At 37.7% G+C, this 25,263-nt stretch overlaps 1 protein-coding gene across 1 annotated transcript in view; it reads right to left on the reverse strand.

The window, feature by feature from the left end:
* Positions 1-3,703: 3,703 nt before the first annotated feature.
* The window catches only part of LOC135076381 (oxysterol-binding protein-related protein 1), a 47,535-nt gene continuing 25,975 nt past the window's right edge, over positions 3,704-25,263 (reverse strand). Inside the window, exons 3-10 of the mRNA XM_063970875.1 lie at positions 16,364-16,584; positions 14,168-14,283; positions 12,759-12,901; positions 11,851-12,051; positions 6,114-6,309; positions 5,478-5,594; positions 5,043-5,257; positions 3,704-4,253 (exon numbers count right to left, since the gene is read on the reverse strand). Of these exons, the coding sequence (XP_063826945.1) occupies positions 4,145-4,253; positions 5,043-5,257; positions 5,478-5,594; positions 6,114-6,309; positions 11,851-12,051; positions 12,759-12,901; positions 14,168-14,283; positions 16,364-16,584 (1,318 nt within the window). The 3' untranslated portion in view covers positions 3,704-4,144. The remainder of the gene's footprint in view (positions 4,254-5,042; positions 5,258-5,477; positions 5,595-6,113; positions 6,310-11,850; positions 12,052-12,758; positions 12,902-14,167; positions 14,284-16,363; positions 16,585-25,263) is intronic.

The raw sequence follows: 25,263 nt of genomic DNA on the forward strand, positions 1-25,263 counted from the left end.
AACGTAGCACTGAGAAAACGAATATAATAAAAACAGGTTTGCTAGTGTTTTCTATTTATTTATATAGACAGATCAGTTTAACATAATACACTTTACACAGTCTCCTACACATGCTTAGAAGATATAATTTGCCTACATTTCGTCTAATTACATTTTAACAACAGCTTTCACAGTAAACGAAAGAAATAACTATTTTTGCAGTTATAATAAAATTATACTTAAGTATCCTTGTATAAAACGCGTATACATACTTTATGCTTAAATACAATGTTTGAAGGAGGCAGCACATAGTTAAAATGGAGCTTATGTAATAATACTTAATATGGAAGAATTCAAGAATAGTATAGTATGCTATTACTAAAATTATGTTACATTTTGTGTCATTCTGTTTTTAAACAGACTTATAATTTTTTACGTTTATTTATCATCTTAGTGTCTAATTCAATTTTACAACTTAATTTTGTGTTCAAGATCTGTGTGTTTTATTACAATATAAGTACAGTCGCACATTAAACTGTTTGGTAAGTGTGCTTTATATTATGTGTATAAATGTAATATTAACTGTCATTAAATCTAAGTTATGTAGGTTACAATAAAACGAAGGCTATGACAATATTGGATTCATTCTTGGCAATAAAGCGAGCTTTAGCATACTTATTATTTTAAGTAGATATTTTGCTATGTACCTATTTTACTGTGGAGTATTTCTTTAGGTTATAATTTTACAGACATCGACTATTTATGAAAATATTATGTTGATGATGATTGATGGCAGGTTCTGTCTTTTTTACCCGATTGGGTGATATTAAAGTATAGTAGAGTATTGTGTTTATTAGGTATTGAGTTCAAGCATGAAAATAATAATAATACTAGTTATTATCAGGGATTTTTTTTTCATTTCATCATCTAAATAACAAGCTACAACATACCTATACATTTTGAGAATAGCTGCTACTCTCTACAAAATCTACAACATATACTTATACATTATTTGATTAGTAATTGACGTCACACATACTCATTATAGGTACATATTAAATAAAATATTTATATATTTTTTATGTTAGAGAATAACCCAGCGCTGCAGCGTACAGTACGTCCCAATTTTCTAAAAAAAAAAAATGTAGTTCTAAATATACTTACTATATTAATTTATATTTTACTTATACATAATTATGTTTTTTAAAAGGAAACAAAAAAATACGTGAGAGTTTTAAAGTTATTAAAATATTTAACTTGTTTTTTGAGTCAATATCCGAACTAAAACAAATGCGAATTTTCCTACTTTATTCAAATTTAAGAAATGGATGAAAAAGTCGACTTAATAGGTATTTATCAAATACAAATACTTATAATAATTAATATTATTGACTATTAAGCACTTATACTATTTATTCGCGCCATAATTATAAGTCCCCACTACAAGAAAAATATTGCATCTTCGATATAGTTCCTTTGCGTCTGGTCCGCACATCCACTCTAATTCATACTCAAGTACCTTACTTCTTAGCCTCTGACTTTTCATATTTTACATTTACCTACCTTAATAAAATATATTTTATTAATTTATTAATTAACGCAAAAGCTCAGATATTTTTGCGGAAAATACGACTTCTGTCGTAGGTCTACAATGTTATTATACATATTCTGTAGGTCTACGTAAACGTCATTTTTCTCGTACATTAATGCTTATTTGCATGCACTCCGATAAAAATATAATTTAACCTTTCTTAAAAGTTATTTAATTAATTATTAATAATATTATTATTATACATTCTACTCATGTTTTATCAATCAGTGTCAATAACAATAAAATTCCTTAAAATTATCGTTTTAAAATACATAATAATATTACATCCGAAGATCAACTAAAAATATTTAACCTACGCCCAACTTAACGAGGAGGAGGTCCCAAAATCGCCAACTGAAATCAGTTCTAAATAAAAAACTTATTCAGTATGAGATTAAGATGATATTATTATATGTTTCGTTGTTGGAACTTTAATTAATATTTTGTTTAATTTAGGTGTCAGACACCCCCCCCCCCCTCCCTATCAACCCTTTAAATTAAAACTTATGCTAAGTGTAACACTTTGTGTTACTTAAATTGTCACTACTTTTGGGTAACCATGACTACATTTTCCTTGTATACAGGGTTATTAGTAATTCGAAGGGATTTTATTTAAGGATGTCTTGTAATTAATTAAAATAATTTAAAAATAAGGTTTTTGTGTAAAAGACCTATCCATAGGTCTTATCTGTAAATGAACCATAAAGTATAGGATTTTTATGATTTTAAATCCGAACAATAATTTATATCTTCAAATTGCTCGACAAAGGTGGTTTTAAAAATACTCTTCCATACTTACGAAGTTAGAAATCTGAAATGAACGCATTGAATTACTAGCAACCCTATATAATATAATTACATTATCTCTACCTTCCATGATGTAGACTGTAGAGAACACCATTATAAAAATAATGTTGGTTAAATACATATTATAACAGAAAAAGAAAATGGGCGTTACTGCTATTAAGCTTATAATGCATTATGTTTTATATAAAAATCTTGAAAACAACTGAAAATGATATTCGATATGGATAGCTCCAAGACTGTAGGTACAGATTTTGTTCGGATTTTCATACTAGGCAGCCTGAACTAATATCAGTTTGTACGAGTATATCCATGGTAAGTATGTAGTAAGATATTTGTAACAAAACCTTCTTGTTTGCTAAAATTAATATTTTTATGTCCCTTGATAATATCCTAATAATCTTTACAGTAATTTTAGATAACTACTTTCCTTATTATTCTAACTAATTCTATTAAAGGTCGCGCCGCCTTAGGTCTGCTTCGTCACTGTGCGCCCCGTCATGTTCTCTTAGAAGAAACAGTCTACTGTCACCAAGTAATGCAAAAGTAGTCGAAGTAATGTTCAAAATTATCATTGCTGGTGTTAAAATGTGAAAAAAAAAACTTTTCTTATAATTTCAATTTTATAATTTTTGCGAATTCAGTAAAAAAAAAAATCAATCTTTTCAGTCTAGCTTACTTGTTGCAACTTGTGTTGTAACAAGTAAGCTAGACTGAAAAGTTTGATGATAGAGTCGCAATTAAGACTGTTTAAAAGAAGCGACAGTAGCCCATTGTGTCAGTGTCAATCGAGAAACGGTGAATCCACTCGTAACTTAGGCATTTTACCTAACCACAAGGGGTTATTGGAGACTAGGTATTAGAAAATATTTGTACTCGTATTTACAAATTATATTATTGTTACTACTATCACAGAATAATAATAAGTACTACGTACAGAAGCTTTACTTCGCGAAGGTATTTAAAAAAATGTATGCTCAATGTCATTAGCAATATGGTGTAATTTAGCTTGTCTCAAGTGTCAAGCACCATTTTGTTGACAAACGTCAGTGATTGGTTGCGCCGAAGCCATAGGGCTGACTTCGGTAAAATAATGAGTGACGTGAGGTGCCAAACTGCAGAAAATGGCGGAGGAAATACATGATTAAGCATGAATTATGAATAATTTTAACCACTTATTTACCTCTTAGTGTCTTCAGGCAACTTAAAAAAAATCTGTGTTTTTATTATTATTTAGGCAGTTAAATACTGCACAGTATTTAGTACACTATTTCCTTTATTTTTTTCTATCATAATTATACAAGCGTGCGTGAGTCAATGATCGCTCGTATGTGAGGCCTTGTCGAATAGTAATCCTGTAGGGTGCCATCGTGCTTGTTTTGTTTTCGATGTAAACTCGCGGAGATGAACAGGCCTGCTACTATTCAAAACTTGACGAAGCAAACTCTTCCTTCTAAAAGCTGATGACGGTTTATGTACAAATAGAGCGCTTCTTATTAAATACAATAATAACTACTCTCTTAAATTATTAAATGCAATCTTAATATCACTCTGATACGTACAAATCATGTCATGATTATTTTACTATAGCTGACAACTAACATTCACTTATTTTCTATGGAATTTCCAATGCTATATTAATACATACATATACATATAACATATATAAATATTTAAGTAACTAATATAATATGTCTTTTAATGCTCTATGTCGCTGCCTCACACTTACTTATTACTAACATTTAGAAGAGTACATTTTATGAAATTACCTTAAAATATATCAACGTCTTTAAGATGTTGGTAGTTGCGATCCCAGTACCCGCCGTTGTACAGCCAGTCCTCCTGCTTCGTGTAGGGATTTGTGCCTTGGCTGAACCACCTGGGAATCAGATTAATGGTGTTTTCAGTGGTTCTAAAACTACCAAACTAAAGATTTCTATACACAAGCAGGCTATCGTTCTAAGAAGACGTCAGATAGTAGGGCTTTGCCACATCATGCCTCATATTGGAACACAGTGTATATGGTTCCGCCAATTTTTCGATTTATAAGTAATATTTGGGACTCATAAAAGTGTCCTTCAAACACAACACAAATATTGTAAGCACCCGTTACTCAGATTTGTTTATGTACCCTGGTACTCAGGTATAAGGTACCATGGTACTCAGGTTTTAAGGTACCCTGGTACTCAGGAATAAGTACCCTGGTACCTACTCAGGTATAAGTACCCTGGTACTCAGGTATAAGTACCCTGGTACTCAATTACATTTAAGTACCCTGTCACTGAGGTGTAATTAAGTCCCCTGGCACTACAATCTCATCCGGGCTCTTTTTGAGAGCCTTCCAAGCGGTCCGCTGCTTCTCCTTCAGCCGGGTCTTTTCGGCAGCAGCCGCGTCGATCTCGCCCTGTTCCAACAGCCTGACGTCGGGCCGCAGCCGGCTGTCCGTCGGGCAGAGCTGGCCTTTTATATCCCGCCAGAATGTTGCTCATGCTAAACTCACCTTTGTGTCTATGCACTAAAGTTTCAAATGGCACCTACGTCTTAGATGGATGTATATTTACGTACCCTGGTACTCAGGTATAAGTGCCCTGGTACTCAGGTGAGTACTTATACCTATAAGTACCCTGTCACTCAGGTATATTTAAGTCCCCTGGCCCTACAATCTCACCTTGGCTGCCACCCATCCGGGCTCTTCTTCAGAGCCTTCCTAGCGGTCCGCTGCTTCTCCTCCAGCCGGGTCTTCTCAGCAGCAGCTGCGTCGATCTCGCCCTGTTCCAACAGCCTGACGTCGGGCCGCAGCCGGCTGTCCGTCGGGCAGAGCTGGCCTTTCATATCCCGTTCTAGTTCGTTGAGGGACATGGCGAACTCCGTGAATTGGTAGTACTGGGGATTGAAAAGATATTGAGTGTTTTTATAAATTGCTTGACGTGTCTCTCTAGCTGGTTGGATTTTTATTGGTGGTTAAGCTGAAGATCCTAGCTACACAGGAGTGGCGTTACTTAGTTTCTTTTTAAAATTAACAAAATTTACCTAAGTACTGTTTGATATACTAATTTGTATTAATTGATGCAAATTTAAAAGAATAGGAACAGGGATAACTTACTTGTGCGCTATTCGTAGGCCTGGGCCGCGCCTCCCAAAGCGTGACCGACCCTGGAATGTCGATATTGAACGAGTCGTCAGGTTTGGGCACCTCGTCCGTGTTTTCTGGTTCGTCATTCTGAAAATTATATTAGGCTGATTTTAGTATCTAGAAAGATCTTTGTTTTTAAAGTCAGTCGAACGAAAGTAACAGTCTCATAGTCAGAATGTTTTTTCGAGGGCGTCACAGCTCCTGCTAAACTTAATTTAGTTTTTGTGCACTTAAGTTATAAATAGGACTTACGTCTTGAATGGACATGGAGCGCAGGGCTCCCACCTTTAAGATGTTGAGTTTAGCGAGCACTTTCTTGGGCGTGTGCGAAGGTGTCTGCCCCGTGGCCTTATCACCGCGCTTCTTGATCCACTTCTCTAACTAAACTCATCTTTCTTTCTGAACACTTAAGTTACAAATGGCACTTTCATCTTGAATGGACATGGAGCGCAGGGCTCCGACCTTGAAGCTGTTGAGCTTGGCGAGCACTTTCTTAGGTGTGTGCGAGGGCGTCTGCCCCGTGGCTTCATCACCGCGCTCCTTGACCCACTGCTCAGTCTAAACTTACCCTTGTTTCTATACACTAAAGTTTCAAATGGCACTTACGTCTTGGATGGACATGGAGCGCAGGGCTCCCACCTTGAAGCTGTTAAGCTTGGCCAGCACCTTCTTGGGCGTGTGAGAAGGTGTCTGCCCCGTGGCTTCATCGCCGCGCTCCTTGGCCCACTGCTCGTGAGCCGCCGCGCTGCAGCACTTGATGTACTCCGTCCACTTGCCGTATAGGAAGCGCAGCCGCTTTTTGCTTGAAAAAGAAAAGAACAGCTTAAAAGTCCATTTGCTATTACGAGTAGAGTTCCCGCCCGCCTAGTTTAGTAAATGTTGTCCATGCAATACGAGTACCTATACTAATAGGGTAATAATAAATGTGTTGTGTGTGTGCCTAGAGAAGTCGCGTTTAGTCGATATTTTTTTATTTATTTATTTATTAATAGGTACAGTTACAGTACATAGAATACTACTTATTTAGTAAAAAAATACAGCTACAAATCACTTACAAATCTATGGACCAATTACAACTGCACACAACTATGCCTAATAACTTAGTGCTTAGATAAAACAACAAAAACTAATGTTAGCTACAACAACAACTAATCCACCAATCTAATCAGCATTTCTTAATTTATTTTTATTATCATCTATACTAATATACAGTGTGTCCGGGCATGTAGTGATCAAACTTTAAGGGCGTAATCTATGGACAATTTTATCGGTGAAAATACTTTAAATTTGGGGCTTGACCCATTTCTCGCATATTTACAAGGATTTAAGTTTTTAATTTTAAGTTTTCACCTCTTCCTTCAAAAGCAAGTGATAGCGTGGGTAGTTTAACATTAATAAGCAAAAATTTTATTACATGCGATAGCCAATAAAATTCTCTATTAGTAAAAGTAGAAAACAGATACAAGTTTCATACATTTTAAGGGTGTAAGAATGGATTTAATTAGAAATAAACATGATTTTTTTCACATCTTTTTCAGTTATTTCCCAACACAAGAAAAACCAGGTCGTTAAGGTATGTTTTATTTGCATTTTATTATTAGTATTTGAGCTATTCTACAAAACGAATGTAAATTTATTAGTCTACGTCTATTAGTTTCGACGTAATTGTTGAACAAAGATACCCCTTCCCAGCGGTTTCCATAGCGCACGCGACATGCGAAAATGCACTGCCTGAAAGAATCACACAACCTATTCCGATTACTATGTAAACCGCTGGGAATGGGTATCTATGTTCAACAATTATGTCGAAACTAATAGACGTAGACTAATAAATTTACATTCGTTTTGTAGAATGGCTCAAATACTAATAATACAATGCAAATAAAACATACCTTAACGACCTGGTTTTTCTTGTGTTGGGATAGGATAACTGAAAAAGGTGTGAAAAAAAAACATGTTTATTTCTAATTAAATCCATTCTTACTCCCTTAAAATGTATGAAACTTGTGTCTGTTTTCTAATTCTACTAAAAGATAATTTTATTGGCTATCGCATGATATAAAATATTTGCTTATTAATGTTAAGTTACCCACGCTATCACTTGTTTTTGAAGGAAGAGGTGAAAACTTAAAATTAAAAACTTAAATATTTGTAAATATGCGAGAAATGGGTCAAGCCCCAAATTTAAAGTATTTTCACCGATAAAATTGTCCATAGATTTCGCCCTTAAAGTTTGATCACTACATGCCCGGACACACTGTATAATATATAGGGGAGACTGGCCCAAAGCGGGCACCTTAAGGTAAAGTAGGAAAAAAACACACAGAATAAGCAAAACGGAATAAGTTTTTATCGTGATCAGTTACTACATTTATTGTAGTTTGACATGGCGTTTTCAAATCATTCATTTGTCTAATATATAAAAAGTAGGCACTCAAATACGAAACACTATCACTTGCTCACTTTGCCCGAGGGGGTGGCCTAAAGCGAGCACCGGCACACGGGCAAAACGGGCATGCAGAGGGTAATAGTTTTTTTTTTATTTTTACTATATAATTTTGACCTTTGAATAATAAGGAATGTCTCTATTCAAACACAGAATGAGAGTCATACTTTCTGTATTGCGAAAAAATAGATTCTAGACATAAAAAATCATCAAATAACATAAAAATTAAAACATAAAACTAATCAGAAGGAACTCTCTTTGAATAATGCAGTCTTGAATCATTATCTTCTAGTATTTTGAAGCTTTTGAGCTGAAGTATTACAGCTTCACTTCAAGAACCTTGTTGTGATTTTCTTTTATATTTATTTACCATCTAAAAAGTTAAATAATAAGAGATTGATGTCGACGCTAAAGTCTGTTTTTTTGCTTGTCCAATATTGTAAACAATCTTAATATTCCTTTTTAACGAAATAATTCGTTTTAAAATAAGATAAACACAAAGCTCACAACCTATTATGTAGGTAAGTCATCGTTGAACGCCGATATCTTTTCAAATCATTTAATTTATTAATTTTTTTCACTGATATTACTTTAAACGTTGTAAAAAGATTGTTTAGGTACATTGTTCGACTAGCAAATAAAAACGGACTATACCTACACGATAAATATAGAGGACTAACAATAAAAGCAAGTTAGTTTATATGGCTATGAAGAGGGTAAAGTGAGCATGCTCATTTTGCCCTGCTCACTTTGCCTTTTGCGCCACACCACGTTTCATAAAACATAAACTATATTTCCTTTTTAATAATTTTCAAGGAAATATCCTTAAAACACGGTTAAGTAGGTGCAACACATTACGCATACATTGATAATAACGTACGTCACTCAGTTTAATCCAAAACACAACGAACATACCTTTGTTTTTTCAAATAAAATTGACGAATTTAGTTTATCGCTGTCCACGCGTGGTGTTGTCACTCGGAGGTGGCGTACACGACTTCTGCGGGAGCGGCGGGGCGGGGGGATAACGTTAACAAGACAAGACAACAAGTCGAGCAAATGAGTGTAAGTTCAGAGGGGGGTGCCCGCTTTAGGCGGAGTGCCCGCTTTGGGCCAGTCTCCCCTAGCTGAAGAGTTTGTTTGTTTGTTTGTTTGTTTACTTGAACGCGCTAATCTCCGGAACTACTAGTCCGATTTGAAAAAAATCTTTCAGCGTTGGATAGCCCATTTATCGAGGAAGGCTATTATAGGCTATACAACATCACGCTACGATCAATATGAGCAGAGCAACAATGAAAAATGTTGCGAAAACAGGTTTTCACGCGTACGAAGTCGCGGGCACAGCTAGTCGCTAAATATAACTAAATAAATAAAAAGTCAATCTGTCTTAAATTACATTCACAATACAAAATGTTGTTTATTTTTAACAAAATATCGTTATTAAAACATTCATTCTGTACTCAAGTTCTCTCATGTATTTCAATTCCCCTGCCACAGGCACGTTAAGCGCAAACTTTACAGTCAGCTTTTGGCGGCGCGCCACGCGCCAGTCCCTCAGACCACTTTCATTCTCGTCGACCAAATAACACTACTATGACCCATATAGTTTACGTTCATTGGAATATGATGGACATGGATTTTGTGTTTTCCGTATACGAAATAAACTAAATTATGTGGCTGGTCTTTTGAAATCTCTGTTCTATGGTGTAAGTTGTGTGTAATCTTATAAGCAATCTTAAAGGCCTACATAGACTACACTGATAGTCTCAATCAGAAAACAGAACACCTGTATTTTTGGAAATATAACAATGTCACATGGAGCTGAGTGAGAGACTTAACCCTTAAAGTATCAGGGAAACCATACAATAAAAATAAATATCCAGATTCCAGACTGATTATTCAGGATTCAAAAAGTTAAGGCTGGCTTATATCGATTAATATACGCTATATCTATGTCCTTTATTTTTAAGTCCATATGAACCAGGGCTACAAACTTATTCCTAATACACAAACCTGTGGCTATCATCAATAATTTATCTTGAAACGACTAGCTTTAAATGCAAATATAATAATATTATGAAAATGCAATCCGCCCGCCGCAATATTCTGCAGTTCGGTTCGTGCAGAGCACTCTCAACACAGAGTCAATAAAGTTGGGGGTAGATAGCGCCTGCAGTGGACAGATATAATATGCAATAATTTCCGCTTTCAGAAATATTTTCAGCTTTTGGTGGACAATTCATTTTCTGAAAACTGCTATGACACATGATTTTATGTAAACTCGCTGTTAATGAGCGAGTTATACGAGTAAACAAAGATAAAACCTTATAGTTTCGAACTGATCCTATTCTGTTCCAATATGGAGGAGAGACCAAAGACGCTTGTACTCCTTTCTGGGACAAAACTTGGCCTTCACTGACCCATCCAGATCGGGCAGTAGGTTACACGAGAGTTGCACCAGTGGAAACGATAAGTGGGGTTGTCCCCACACATCGTTTCCACTGGTCGTCGAACTGGCAAAAGAATGCAAAGTAGATTTAACAGACACTATTCTTTTAACTTACTTAGAGTCGGAAATGAAGCCATCGACGCGGTGTAGGTCCCGGTTGTTAAAGCCAGCCGGCTTGAACCTTGAGTCCCACACCGCTTTGTCACACCACCTTCATGGCACGTACTGCTAGTTTACACCTTATTTCAACTTACTTAGAGTCGGAAATGAAGCCATCGACGCGGTGCAGTTCCCGGTTGTTGAAGCCGGCCGGCTTGAAGTTGAGGCTGGCCTTCAGTACCGCGCCGCCGTGGCACACACTTCCATGGCCCGTGCTGCTAGTTTACACCTTATTCCAACTTACTTAGAGTCGGAAATGAAGCCATCAACGCGGTGCAGGTCCCGGTTGTTGAAGCCGGCCGGCTTGAAGTTGAGGCTGGCCTTCAGTCCCGGGCCGCCGTGGCACACCACCTCCATGGGCCCGTACTGCTAGTTTACACCTTATTCCAACTTACTTAGAGTCGGAAATAAAGCCATCGACGCGGTGCAGGTCCCGGTTGTTGAAGCCGGCCGGCTTGAAGTTGAGGCTGGCCTTCAATCCCGCGCCGCCGTGGCACACCACCTCCATGGCCCGTGCTGCTAGTTTACACCTTATTCCAACTTACTTAGAGTCGGAAATGAAGCCATCGACGCGGTGCAGGTCCCGGTTGTTGAAGCCGGCCGGCTTGAAGTTGAGACTAGCCTTGAGGCCGACGCCGCCGTGGCACACACCTCCCTCCATGGCCCGTGCTGCTAGTTTATACCTTATTCGAACTTACTTAGAGTCGGAAATGAAGCCATCAACACGGTGCAGGTCCCGGTTGTTGAAGCCGGCCGGCTTGAAGTTGAGGCTGGCCTTCAATCCCGCGCCGCCGTGTCACACCACCTCCATGGCCCGTGCTGCTAGTTTACACCTTATTTCAACTTACTTAGAGTCGGAAATGAAGCCATCAACGCGGTGCAGGTCCCGGTTGTTGAAGCCGGCCGGCTTGAAGTTGAGGCTGGCCTTCAGTCCCGCGCCGCCGCGGCGTGGCACACACTTCCATGGCCCGTGCTGCTAGTTTATACCCTATTCGAACTTACTTAGAGTCGGAAATGAAGCCATCGACGCGGTGTAGGTCCCGGTTGTTGAAGCCGGCCGGCTTGAAGTTGAGGCTAGCCTTCAGTCCCGCGCCGCCGTGGCACACCACCTCCATGGGCCCGTACTGCTAGTTTATACCTTATTCCAACTTACTTAGAGTCGGAAATGAAGCCATCGACGCGGTGCAGGTCCCGGTTGTTGAAGCCGGCCGGCTTGAAGTTGAGGCTGGCCTTTAGTCACACCACATCCATAGGCCCGTACTGCTAGTTTATACCTTATTCGAACTTACTTAGAGTCGGAAATAAAGCCATCGACGCGGTGCAGGTCCCGGTTGTTGAAGCCAGCCGGCTTGAAGTTGAGGCTGGCCTTCAGTCCCGCACCGCCGTGGCACACCACCTCCATGGGCCCGTACTGTTCGATCCACAGTTTGCCCACGATCACATTGTGCACGCAGCAGTTGACGTTCGTCCAGGTGTAGGCTTCTCCCCACCTGTTGAATAATCATGAGGGTTTTCGCGAATGAAAGATCCGCTAGATGGCGGGACTTGGATGTGGGGTCTGACTGCTGCGTGATTGGTGGATTTTGACATATCTGTCAATGTCATGTCAAAAATAACCAATCATGCAGCATTTGGACCTCGCGTCTACGTATTGCCATCTGGCGGATTTTTCATTCGCGAAAACCCTAATTTACTGCAGACACAAGGAATATATTTTTTCTTAAAATGAATTACATTGCTTGATGATTTCTCTTTACTTGTAGAGTATTTAGATTGTCTCCTCTACCTGTAAGTACTTTTCATATTATTTCAGGCCTAACGTCCGTATTTACAAACGAATCGAACGCACAGCGTTAAATAGAGCTCTGTGATTGGTTCATGTGTCACCCTGTGCGTCCACGCGCACTGTGAGACCTCATAGTAATGTTTGTGAATACGGACGGAAATCACCAGCAACTCTTCTTTATAATATTCTAGAATTCAAACATACTTTTCTCTTAGTTATTTAATTTTTAGCGTTAAGAGTCGCATCTCAAACTAATTTGAAAATTATAAATAACTTGAAAAAATCGAACTGCTTAAGGCGGAAATTGAACCCACGACCTTCCGCTTGCAATTCAATTCAATTCCCGCCTTAGGCAGTTCGATTTTTTCAAGTTATTTATAATTTTTAAAATACTTTTCTCTTGACACTCACCTCGGCAGCTCAACGGTGACATGCCCTTTAGGCTGTATCTCGACGCTCTTGCCGCAGAACTTGAGCTTTGGATGCACCGAGCCGTGGAACACGAAGTGCGGGCTGTCCGCGTGGAATGCAGACACCGGCGGGTGATGAGACACCTGGGTAGATTAAAATAATAATAATCATCATCACTACTCCAACACGAGATAGCAGGAAACCATACGAAGAGCTGTATTCACCTCTAAAATTGATATGGACGCCTCAACATCACTACGACCGCTCTGCCAAGAGCAAAAAGACTAAGAAGAAGATCATCATCATGACATTTGGTCTCCGTTCCAGTAGGACGATCCTGTCTAATTTACCAGAGGCAAATGCAGGATTTAGACTACACTCCCTGCGTTGGACAGTCGGGTTGGGAATGCTTTACGCATACCTCCAATGACCGGTAAGACACCTAAATGATGAACAAAAATTTGGTTTTCAGGTTCAGACGTGGAAACGAGACGCTAACATAAGAGCTATATTAGCTGGCGTTGATATTTCTAAGCTACATCATAAAATGAACCAGTCGCAGTTCACTTAGGTACTCATCAATTATGAGAATGAAACAAGCCCAAATAACCAAATATCTTTATGTATTTTTGATTGTGTCAGAATCAGAAGTGCTTCTTCAAATGAACAATAGGCAAAATGTTCTATACTAGCACTTTTCGCTCTAATAACACTTTTTTGGCACGACTTTAACTCTGAACACTGGTTAACATCTTGGCATTTTTCCAAATTACAAATGTTCGATTTGTACCAATAAATACCAGTCACCTGGTAAGCCGTTCTCGTTTTTCGAACTGTCAAGAAAAATAAAAGCAAATAAATTCAAGGCGAATCCCGGACTATCTGCTACTTCACTCGCTATTTAACAAAGGACCATTAGGGAAATCTAGCCCCAATTGCTAACATACATAGCTAAAATTGAAACATGAATAATTGAACATGCACTTTTACTCCCGTTGCACTGCGGCGGGGAAACAATGTCGATGTTGCTCGTGATTAAATTCCTATTCAAGCACTACCGCATTCACTGTGGGATCTATTATTAAGTATCTAGCATGTATTCTGATTTGAAGAGCGATAGCGAATCTCTTTCTCTTCAAACTAAGAAAATGAAACGAAATAAAAAAGCGATCATCAAGTGTTCCTATCTCGTAGAGAATGGATTGAACAGTTAACCTATGCCAAGAGCTTTAAAAACGCCATTTTTTCTTCCTCGAAAAGTCTTGATCTTCATTGGTTGGGTTTTTATTGACGGTCTGTAGATCCTGGCTACACAGTAGTTGCAGTGGTGGAAACGAGAGGTGGGAATAGTCCCGTCCTCAACAAGTCTCATTATATTAACTACTGACCAAAATCAACATATTTCTAACCTGCTCGCAAACTGCTCTAAACTCCTGACGCTCCAGCTCGTAGGTCTCTCCCAGCAGTGGGTTGAAGGGCTTGCCCAGCCGCTCCCAGTTCGAAGCTAACGCACTCACGGCAAACGCTGTGAAAATAATCATACATTACTGATGATTACATTGATATTACTTATTATCTGTTACATAGACGGAAATTTTACAATATTGCAAAAAAGTTTCAATATCGTTTTATTCGTTAAGAACTAAGGACGTCCGCTTCTGTAAATACCTTACTCAAAGATTTTCACAACGATCTGCAATGCTCTGCCTACATCATGTGCTTCCCGTGACTTTTATCAGATGATCGGTCCACCGAATCGGCCTGCTTTATCTTATTAACACAGTAGGTTTGTTTAAAAACGCACACGGCCACGCGACGCTGGCCACTAAGAAATATTTTCTTTTTTCATCGCCCAATGTCGATGTTCTTTTGTTTTGATTTCGCACAACGTTTTATCGTATCTTGAGTACCTATTCCTTTTACACTCACAAAACACAACATTATGGCCGTTACACGCCGTTTAAAAAAACGTGAATAGGCAAAACAAAAGAACATCGATATTGGGCGATGAAAAAGAATGTAGTTTTTTTCTTGGTGACCAGCGCGCGCGGCCTTTAGGCCGTGTTCAATTAAACGGACCTACTGTGTTTACTTGTTATTGTGACATGCGTTGTTTCAAACTAACTGAAGGAAACAACCATAAAAGTTAACTTTATTTGTTTTGTTCGCCAAACTTGAACTGTATCCCTGCGATAACGATGTCAAACTTGGACCAAGTGCGATTATAGAGTTAGACCCATGTAAGAAACCCGCCAAGTTTTATTTTATGTTTTTATAGTTTATTGTTGCGTAGACCGTATAATATTCGTAGTCCTTCTTAATAAGTTCATACTTTTGATGACCTCATTTTATGGGACGTGGACCTTTGTAGAATTTTCTTAGATAGATAAAGTTTTATAATCATAATTCAACTGATTCCACCATAACATTTTTAAGAGTACTTTCTGGACATCGGGTGTAAATATCTATGCTAGACCTGTAATGGGAGAATCCAGGAGTTTTACCAATGCAGCGTCGACAGTGCCAGTGGTCTGAATTTCTTTACAAAACTTTTAGTAATCTGAAGGTTGTTTGCCCACTGGGAAGTCTCAATATAAATCTTTTGTTTCTTATTTTAAAGCTTCCTACAGCTTAAAAGTTCCTTTATAAGTAAAGGTTCCTGTCTTGAATTCCATTTTGTATATGTATAGTAGAGTCAAACTTCGCACGCCAACAAAATTACCTCCCAATCCGCTAAAGGTCTGACCTTCCTCGAATTAGTTAGTGAGCAATCTAATTCCAATAGGCTCTTTGATGATTATGGTTAATTTGGACCACTATTCCCCTTACCCTGCCATTTGAAGTTAGTTTATTAGGTGTTTTGATGTTTGATGAATGTTGTTGGGGAAATATTTTCAATGCTTTTCTAATTTCCGTTCATTAGTCATGAAAGATTAAGTTCAGAAAATAATGAGAAAAAATGTATTTTATGTCAAAGATAAGCTATTTTGGTTTGAAAAATAATAGCTAAATAGTAATCTCATCAGATAAAATGTTTAGGAATCCCAACAACGAAACTGGTAACAAATGTAGGACGCAAAATTAGTCGAAGGAAATTCATTCTCTAATCATTCGGTCCATTTTTTGCATCTCTGGCCTAACTGCAAAAGAAAAATTTACATTAAATTGAACACCACCGGTATGGTGATCTTGAAGCGTAGTCCTATGGCTGGTAATGATGATGAAGCAGTTGCTTAAATGCAATATACTCCATCCTGGCCACAGGGTCTGTCAGCTCCGAAGCCATCCTCAGCAGATGCGCGTACTCCAGATACTCCAGCATCCTCTGGAGGAAGGACAGCGGCTTGTTGAACACCACCGGCATGGGGATCTTGGAGCGGAGTCGTATGGCTGATAACGATGATGAAGCAGTTGCTTACCAGCAATATACCTACTCCATCCTGGCCACAGGGTCTGTCTGTTCCGACGCCATCCTCAGCAGATGCGCGTACTCCAGATACTTCAACATCCTCTAGAGGAAGGACAGCGGTTCGTTGAACACCACCGGCATGGTGATCTTGGAGCGGAGTCCTATGGCTGATAATGATGATGAAGCAGTTGCTTACCAGCAATATACTCCATCCTGGCCACAGGGTCCGTCTGTTCCGACGCCATCCTCAGCAGATGCGCGTATTCCAGATACTCCAGCATCCTCTGGAGGAAGGACAGCGGCTCGTTGAACACCACCGGCATGGTGATCTTGGACAGCTCCTTCCCGACGCAGTTCTTCAGCACCGACCAGAGGGAGAAGTCGCCGCGACTGAATTGGGCCACTGGTAGAGATGTCCTGGGGACAAAGGGAACTAAGATTAGATGATAGTCCTACAATATTCATACATCTTAGTAGTAGGAGCACAGACTAATGTAGTAGTATGATAGTCAATACTACCATGGATTTTAATATACTACAATAGATTGAAATTCATTTACGGCCTCTTTCTTCACGGTCCTATAGCTCAGAATTTAGAAAACTCGAAAAAATGTAGGTACATTATCTAACTGAGTAGGTATAACACTTACTGTTTCATACATTTTCCTTCTACATAGAAGACATAAATCACATGTACAAATATCTATATCCACAAAAACTTCGGTATTCCATTAACCTTTAGAAGTTGCTATTCCATTAAATCAGGATTCATAATAGATGATATAATAACGTTCGACTTTTGTGTTGACCTTCAACGTTCAGCATGCACGAGTAATAACGACAATCACACCCCGTGGAGTCCTGCAAGGAGCCGTCCTTGGCCCATTTCTTTGGGTCGATATTTTCCCCTGGATTCCCCATTCACCCGTATACTTGATGCATATCTTTTTATTTCAGCACCCCCGAGAACTACCCTTTTACGCTTTCCTGATATTCTTAATATTTTTTTGATTAAGTCATCTCCTCCTTTTATCTTTCTTGATTCTGCTGCCAAAATAGTAATTTTTGAACCATACTTTTAACTTGCCAATTTTCAGCCTAAAGTTGTAGCTGATTACGTAAGTTACCTCTTCCAAAATATTTAGCTAAAGCGACCATATTTTAATTTGAACACAAATATCACCTTGTTAAGTGATTACTAAACGACCTAATCCATTAACTGATTAGTAAATAACCAGCTCGTTAAATGATTATTAACTGCTGATTGGTTTACATAAGCCTAATTAACCACTCCGGTAAAATTAATTTAATCATAGTGTAGTTAATACAGCAATTAAGAACTGATTAATTACTCTAGAAGTGCCTACTATCTCCAAGAATTCTCTTTTTTTTTCATAGTTTGTTTGACGCTTTTTTGGTGAATGGTTCAGAGAGCTGAATTTTAAAGAGAAATCTTTATGGTTTCAATTCAATCAGAAGTATGCAAAGTGGTTTCAAATTGTTTTTAAATACAGTCATATTCATTAATAATAGAGAGACGTCGAAAAGCGCTTTAAAAAGGTTAATTTGGTCAGCTACTTTCCCTGGTTAGCCCTGACTTTCTCCAATCAAATTGCAAAATGATTTCTCCGATGTAAATCCAATTAGTGCTGGTACTTCGTATAAGCCTGGGGCAGACGTAATGCAATAACTTCTGCAGATTGGATGGGAGTAGGCTTCGACTTAATTTCACCCCCACCCGCGCTGGGGTATGGGCGTAATGAGGGGAAGCAGGTGTTTAATCCCTGTGTGCCATCAACAAATACGTTCAGCCTTGGACGTTGATTAATTAGGTAAGGTATACAAGAGGAAATGGAGCATCGTAAGTACCAAAAAGGTACCGAACGAAGCTACTTGATGTGACATTCTTGTAAAAATTAACAAAATATGAAGACTCAAAAGATGAACATTGTCGTAGCCAAAAATGTCGCAGATTTAGCTCTCATTAACATCCGTCTCTTTCTCAAAGAGTTTCTCATGAAAGAAAGAGCAAGGCAATTTGAAGCGTCATTATAAAAAATCTTACTGAAAATGATAATTTTAACAATAAGCTTAATCATGCGAAATACGCCCGAATACCTGTATTACATACTACGCTTACGCTTTTGCCCGCGGCTTCACCCGCGTGAAATTTAGTTTGTCTCATATCGTCATAAATTATAGCCTATAGTTATGTTATTCTGGGTTATAAACAATAATACTGTAAAGTTTCATCAAAATACGTTCAGTAGTTTTTGCGTGAAAGAGTAACAAACATCCACACAAACTTTCGCATTTATAATATTATTTTATTTTATTTTATTTATTTGGGAAATCAACGGCGATACATTATGGTAATATTATACATTAGTATTGAATAAAACTTACAGCTAATTACAGATTTCCACAGAATATCATATTGAGTTGGAAATGTCGAATCGTTTAGATAACCACATCACCACATAACTATAAATTAAAAATAATAAAATAAACTATGCTGACACTAAAACATTAAAACATTAAAACATTACATTAGTAGGACTAATTAACAAACAACCTAACAATTTTACAATTCAATTTAATCATTCTTAAATACTTAGTAAGTAACGCTATTTAAAGCTTCTTGTCTAAAAATCTACATTAAATAATGTAACCATTATTTTATGTAATTTCAATTATGTGGTACGAGTACCTATTTAACTTAATAGCGGTAACTTGAGTGTGTTTTGATGTTTCAGATCAACCCTCTTGAAAGGTGACTCATTCAGTAACGAGAGGGAAGATTACAACCGCCCCTTTCATGCCCCTCGAAGTTCAAGAGCGGAAACGGATGTCTCAAGTAGGGCCACCACACAGTTTCAGTAAGCCGGATTTGGCAAGACAAGAAATATTCGTAAAATAGATGATGACTTTAACTTTATCTACTCAATCAATGCTTTATTTTTTTTAATATGAAAAGATCTTTAGTTGTCATTGCTTTTTAGTTGCATTCTGTTATAATTAAGGTATGATTTTGAAAGCGTGGATAATGGGTGGATGATTTGCTCCTTTTTTTACGCAGAAACTATGTAGTTCAGTTTTTTAAACTTTACAATGTTTAAGTACCTCAATCAGAGTAGGTACCATATTTTAATAGCCTTACTATTTGTGAGTGTAGACATGAGTTAGGTTATTCGTAAATGAACATGAAGTTGAATAAATATTAATTAATCTCTACATACCTATTTCCGTCCGCACCGAGGACTTATTTATGGAGCTTATCAAAATATGGCCCCGGATCTGTCATAAATCATTTTGGCGCTGCCTCAGAAAATCGATTGCCGCCAGATGCTGCAAACAGGACTCGTCCTTGAATGCTGCAAAATAGGGGGTTCCCAATCCCGCTGTCGGCTTTTTGGGTCACGGCCGCGGCGTCACCTTGAAAGCGTGAGATCGCAGCTACCCTCCGGATGATGAGGGTTTCCCGAAAAGCGTGCAAACAGTTAATTGTTGCAAGCTTAATCCAGAATCCACCTTTCGGGATTAGGCTTATGAGCCGTTTTCCCTTTGAGCTAAGCCATGTATTTTGTTAACAGCTACCTATCTTTTTTTCAGTGACCAGTAAATTGATTTATGTAACTTACAATACACTAAAAGACAATCTGGATCTTCCTATAGTACTATTGAGCATTATTATGACTTGGATTTATTTCAATTATTTTTAAGTAGCTTTTTAATTCAATTATTTTGTAGGGAACCCATGAAGGATTCCACGATTCTATCAGCTTCAGTTTTCACCAGTCCACGGCACTTCCCCTCTAATTTTGTTCCCTATAGAGAGTAAATGGGGAAGATCCTTAAGAGAGAAGCTTTTTTTAATTCAATAATTTTGTAGGGAAGGGCCTAAGGCTTTCTTGATTCTATCAGCTTCAGTTTTCACCCATTCTTGGGACTTCCCCTTTAATTATGTGCCCTTTAGAGAGTAAATGGGGTCGGAAGATGGCTAAAAGAGAAGCTTATTAATTCAATTATTTTGTAAGTAACCCATGAAAGTTTCCTTGATTCTTTCAGCTTCAGTTTTCACCCGTCCACGGCACTTCCCCTCTAATTCTGTTCCCTATAGAGAGTAAATGGGGAAGATGCTTAAGAGATTTGAGAGAGAGAAGATTTTTTTAATTCTATAATTTTGTAAGGAAGGACATAAGGCTTTCTTGATTTTATCAGCTTCAGTTTTCACCCCTCCATGGAACTTTCCCTCTAATTCTATGCTCTTTAGAGAGTAAATGGGATCGAAACATGGCTAAAAGTGAAGCTTTTTTTAATTCAATATTTTTGTAGGGAAGGACATGAAGGCTTTTTTGATTCTTTCAGCTTCAGTTTTCACCCCTCTAAGGGACTTCCCCTCTAATTCTATGCTCTTTAGAGAGTAAATGGGATCGAAACATGGCTAAAAGGGAAGCTTTTCTTAACCCTTTAACTGGTATAGAGAAAAATATTTTTCATTAGTTATGTACCTCATGTTTTCTCAATAAAGTTCAAAATATGGTGGCAACAATTCTGCCACTACCAGTTAAAGGTTTAGGTTCAATAATTTTGTAGGGAAGGACATGAAGGCTTTCTTGATTCTATCTCCAGTTTTCACCACTGTACGGGACTTCCCCTTGTCTGTTTGCAAAGCACTAGTCCCGCCCGCGACGAGGCTTATTTGCCCTCGTCTTTGTCTGGGTACTTTGCAAATGTTTGCGTTTCTCGTCCGTGCGTTGTCACAATTTAATATGGACGTTGAGCTCTGGAGATTTAGCATTTGACAGTCAGTACAAATACTAATTAAGCTTAGGAACTTAATTTAGGCCTACTGCCGATTTAGAACAGGTGACGACAGAATATTTCCATTGCTAAATATACATAGGTACTTGTCCTTCCTTCGCTACTACATAATAGTGTGATATTAATTAAGGTCCTGCATTCTTGATCTTTTCAAGTGTTTTCATCAAGTAGGTTCTTCGTTTATAAGTAAAATTTTCTGTAAAAGACATGCAGCCTCAAGGGATCATTTGATGTGTCAATGGAACCCTAAAGACAAGAACAGAATTATATTGGAGATGGTTTCTTTAAAAATCTTAAACTCAAAGTCAATAATGGCTGCCTTTGTAACTGTAATCCTAGGCCTTTTGAGTAAGATTAAGCTTTTGATAATCTCGAGTTTAAAGTCCAGAGTAAAAAGATAATATTGTGGGGTGTACTCGCGATCAAGGTCGGCCGGATCAATACCGTCGCTGGGGCGGGATAGGGTGACCAGCGGTCTGAATAACGGGGGACTCGCACCAACTCACACCACAGCGGTTCGCACCACGAAAAGTACCTAATAGACTCTGCAGCGCTCATATTGGAAGTAAAGGGTGACTCACACGAACTCACACCATTAAAGAGAAGGTATTTTAAGATTTGAAATCTGTGTGGAGCTTATTCGCCGTGGATCTACAGATGTTTACTCTACAATTAAAAGACAGAATTAGCAACCATAATAGTAAAGTAGTTAAAACTAAACTGTTATAGGCCTGCAGAGCGATCTTGTTCTTACTAAGGCTGGGTTGCACAATCCTACTTTTACTATGACAAACGTTAAAAATATGTCAAACTCCAATCGGTTATCGCTAAAGTAACGGTTAAAGTTCGGTGATGCAAGTCTGCAGCCTAAGTAAGCCAAATTACAAACTTATAAGTCGCACACCCCTGTAATTACCCGTGAAGCTAGACGTCCTAAAGTACCTCTTTTCGCTCTCAAGTACTTAATTCTCAGTCCCACGCACCTCAGTTCTGCCTACTAGGCTCTTTCTTAGATGACTTCAGATCTAAAGACTTCACATAGAATTAGTACCAATATTTCAACTAAGTACATAGTATAATTAATCACATTCTGGTTTTGTTGATGTTGTTGATGACTTCAATTCTCAGATCTCCTCATTTGTAATTCCATTCTGAACGCAAACGCTTTTTTATTATTTTCCCATTTGAATCTCTCTGATGTTGATACGTAGTATTTGTACTGTGTAGGGTGTACCCGCGTTCAAGGGCGCGGGACGGATCAATACACGCTCCCGGGACCGGGACCGGGAATGAGTTGCAACGCGGCTCTGCTGATGTACGACCTGTATTTATGCTTTCTACCCACGCTTCTCTCTAAACAAAGATGTCTGTCTTCCCCTGGGTTTTAATTTTATGAAAAGAAACTTTAGGGTCTGGAGATAAGATTGTCTTTTGTCTAACGAGTAAAATAAGGGACAACAGAAAATTTAATAAAATGAAAGACAGAGTAATTTTTTATGCACAGGTTAATCAGTCAGGTTTTGTTAGGTAACAATATGTAGGTAGGTACTGCGATTGGCTGAAATGTTACGTTTTCTTATTTATTTTCATTTGTTTATTTATAATTACCTATAGAAACCAACAGCGATACATTGAAAATGTTAGTTATTAGATTTAGATTCATTCACTCATTATTTCTATTCAGTTAAATATACCTACAGTTAAACACAAAATGATTAACTTTAAGAAAGTATATACTTGAGCACCTACTCAGAGCTTTTATAACGTTGCGTTGAGCTTACAACAAAGTCCTAACTTTTGTACTTGTCAGCTTGCAAAATACTAATTTAAAAGTTAAAAAGTGTTTCACACAAGTGCTTAAAAGCTGTGCAATCAAGGAAAGACTGTCAAAACAAGGTAATGAAGACCCGATGTTATTTAATTAAATCAAGAGAATTTCATAACTTGCTCTTAAGAACTGGGAAAACCACTGGCTATAGTTTATTAAAGAAAAGTCATTTATTCATTAAGCTGCAGAACGTAGAAACTGCACTAAATAAGAGTTATGAATAATACAAAGGGGTAGTCACTAAGTTAATTGAATTCATTGTCCGATGCCAGGTCTTAATTTATTTCATTGCAGAACTATTTGGAGAACAACGATTCTCTTATGGAATTTTGAAGTACCTATACAAGCACAGCTTAGTTTGTGGCTTAGTGCAGCAGCCGCTAGATAAACTACTGATAAACTGTAATTCTTTTGTTGGCAAATAAAATACTTTTTACTTTTACTTTTTTTTTTAAATACAAATTCAAATATCGTCATTCAAATTCAAATTATTTGTTAGTATGTAGGCCCTTGCACTTATAGGTACTCGTCTCAGCATAGCTTGCCCTACTACAACTTCATGACAACATATTAGGCTGATGCTGAGAATACCTAAGTAGAAACTCAGTCACGTTTTCGTTTCAGAATGAGAATCGTATAAAATAGTTTAAAAAGCTTTAAAGTCATGCTGATACTAATTAGCCATTACTTTGTTGAAAAAGTCAAGCCTCACATAAATCAGGTTATTAATATTTTTTCCAAGCTCAAATAACCATGTCAATCAAATTTATCAAAATTCAGAATTACTTACTTAATCAAATCAAAATAATGATGAGCTACCCACGTCACTCGTAGACATAAAGTAATCAATAAGAGGCTTTCAGGCTTACACAAGTCTAGCTGATATGGCACCAAAGTATCAACTTTTATCAGTCTCACAATTTAGGTCACTATCTGTTTCACGTAATATGATTCTGGCATAGGGTCAGAAATTGTTCGTGTACGAAATCAATAATCAGTTTAACCTTGTTTGGGGCCCAAATTCTCATCCCTTTTTAGATATTCGGAAAACCTTTCATGTGAAAAGCCTCTGGGTCAGGAAATTAGAGTGTTTTTTCACGCTATGCCGGACCTTTTCTACGTAGGCTACTTGGGCGGGCGGTTTGGGCGGGCGTGCTAGATCATGCGCGATTATAGCAAACTAGCGGCCGCCCGCGACTTCGTACGCGTGGATCCCGTTTTACCCCCTTCATCTATCTTACGCGGTTTAGATTTTTTCATACAAATGATTTTTTCCGCTAACTCCCGTTCCCGTGGGAATTTTGCAATATCCTGTTGTAACTAAGCTTTAAGTTTACTAAGGTATCTGCATGCCGAATTTCAAGCGTCTAACTTAAGCGGTTCAGATTTTTCATACAAAACGATTTTCCCGCTAATTCCCATTCCCGTGGGAATTCCTAAGTATCCTATAACCTGCCCAGGAGTATGAAGAATAATTGTACCAAGTTTCGTTAAAATCCGTCGAGTAGTTTTTGTTTCTATAAGGAACATACAGACAGACAGACAGACAGACAGACAGACAAAAATTTTACTGATTGCATTTTTGGCATCAGTATCGATCACTAATCACCCCCTGATAGTTATTTTGAAAATATATTTCATGTACAGAATTGACCTCTCTACAGATTTATTATAAGTATAGATAAAGGCTTTTTTCTAGGAAGGACAACAATAAAACTCATTCCTATGGATAGAGAAGGAATTTTTATTAGTTGCTAATTTTATCCCGTGTTTTGTCACGAGAATTTTGTTTTGTCACAGTACAAGACTTGATAGTGTTGATAACATGCGAAAGCAGTTTATTTTTACCAAAAATTACCTACAATAATATTATGTTGAGTTTTATAAGCCTACTTAATCCCTTAAAACTTCAAAAAGTCAAAATTCATCAAATCTTTTGTACCTAGGTACTACTACACTACTTTAAACTTTTAGCTACATAAACTACTGGATACCTACAACATAATGTAAGTACGCCATGGGTATTGGAGGGAAAGACTGATACAACATCAATATTAGCTTAATTTCCTAAGTTGTATGAAATCATTGAAATACGAATTTTGATGCTACAATAAACACGATTCTCATAATATTATGATCAAGTTTTAATACCTGGAAAATTATTTCTGTATTTCAAATAATACCCGAACCATATTATTTTTCCAGGAAAGCTTCCGTCAAAGACGCTTTCGTTTTCAAATGTAATCACAAAAAATGTGGAATATGCTTTTACGAAAAAAGCTCCTTTCAGCTCAGCGAGAAGGAAACAATGGATAAATGGTGCCTTTGTTCATCGACCAGTTTAAGGAATGAATTTTTTTATTTGGGAACAATTTTGCAAGATTTATCACCCTATTCTTTATTATTGCCTTTTTATATTTTTTCTACTTTTAGTGGTTTCCGAA

Source organism: Ostrinia nubilalis, chromosome 1 (assembly GCF_963855985.1).
Source record: "Ostrinia nubilalis chromosome 1, ilOstNubi1.1, whole genome shotgun sequence".
Taxonomy (NCBI): domain Eukaryota; kingdom Metazoa; phylum Arthropoda; class Insecta; order Lepidoptera; family Crambidae; genus Ostrinia; species Ostrinia nubilalis.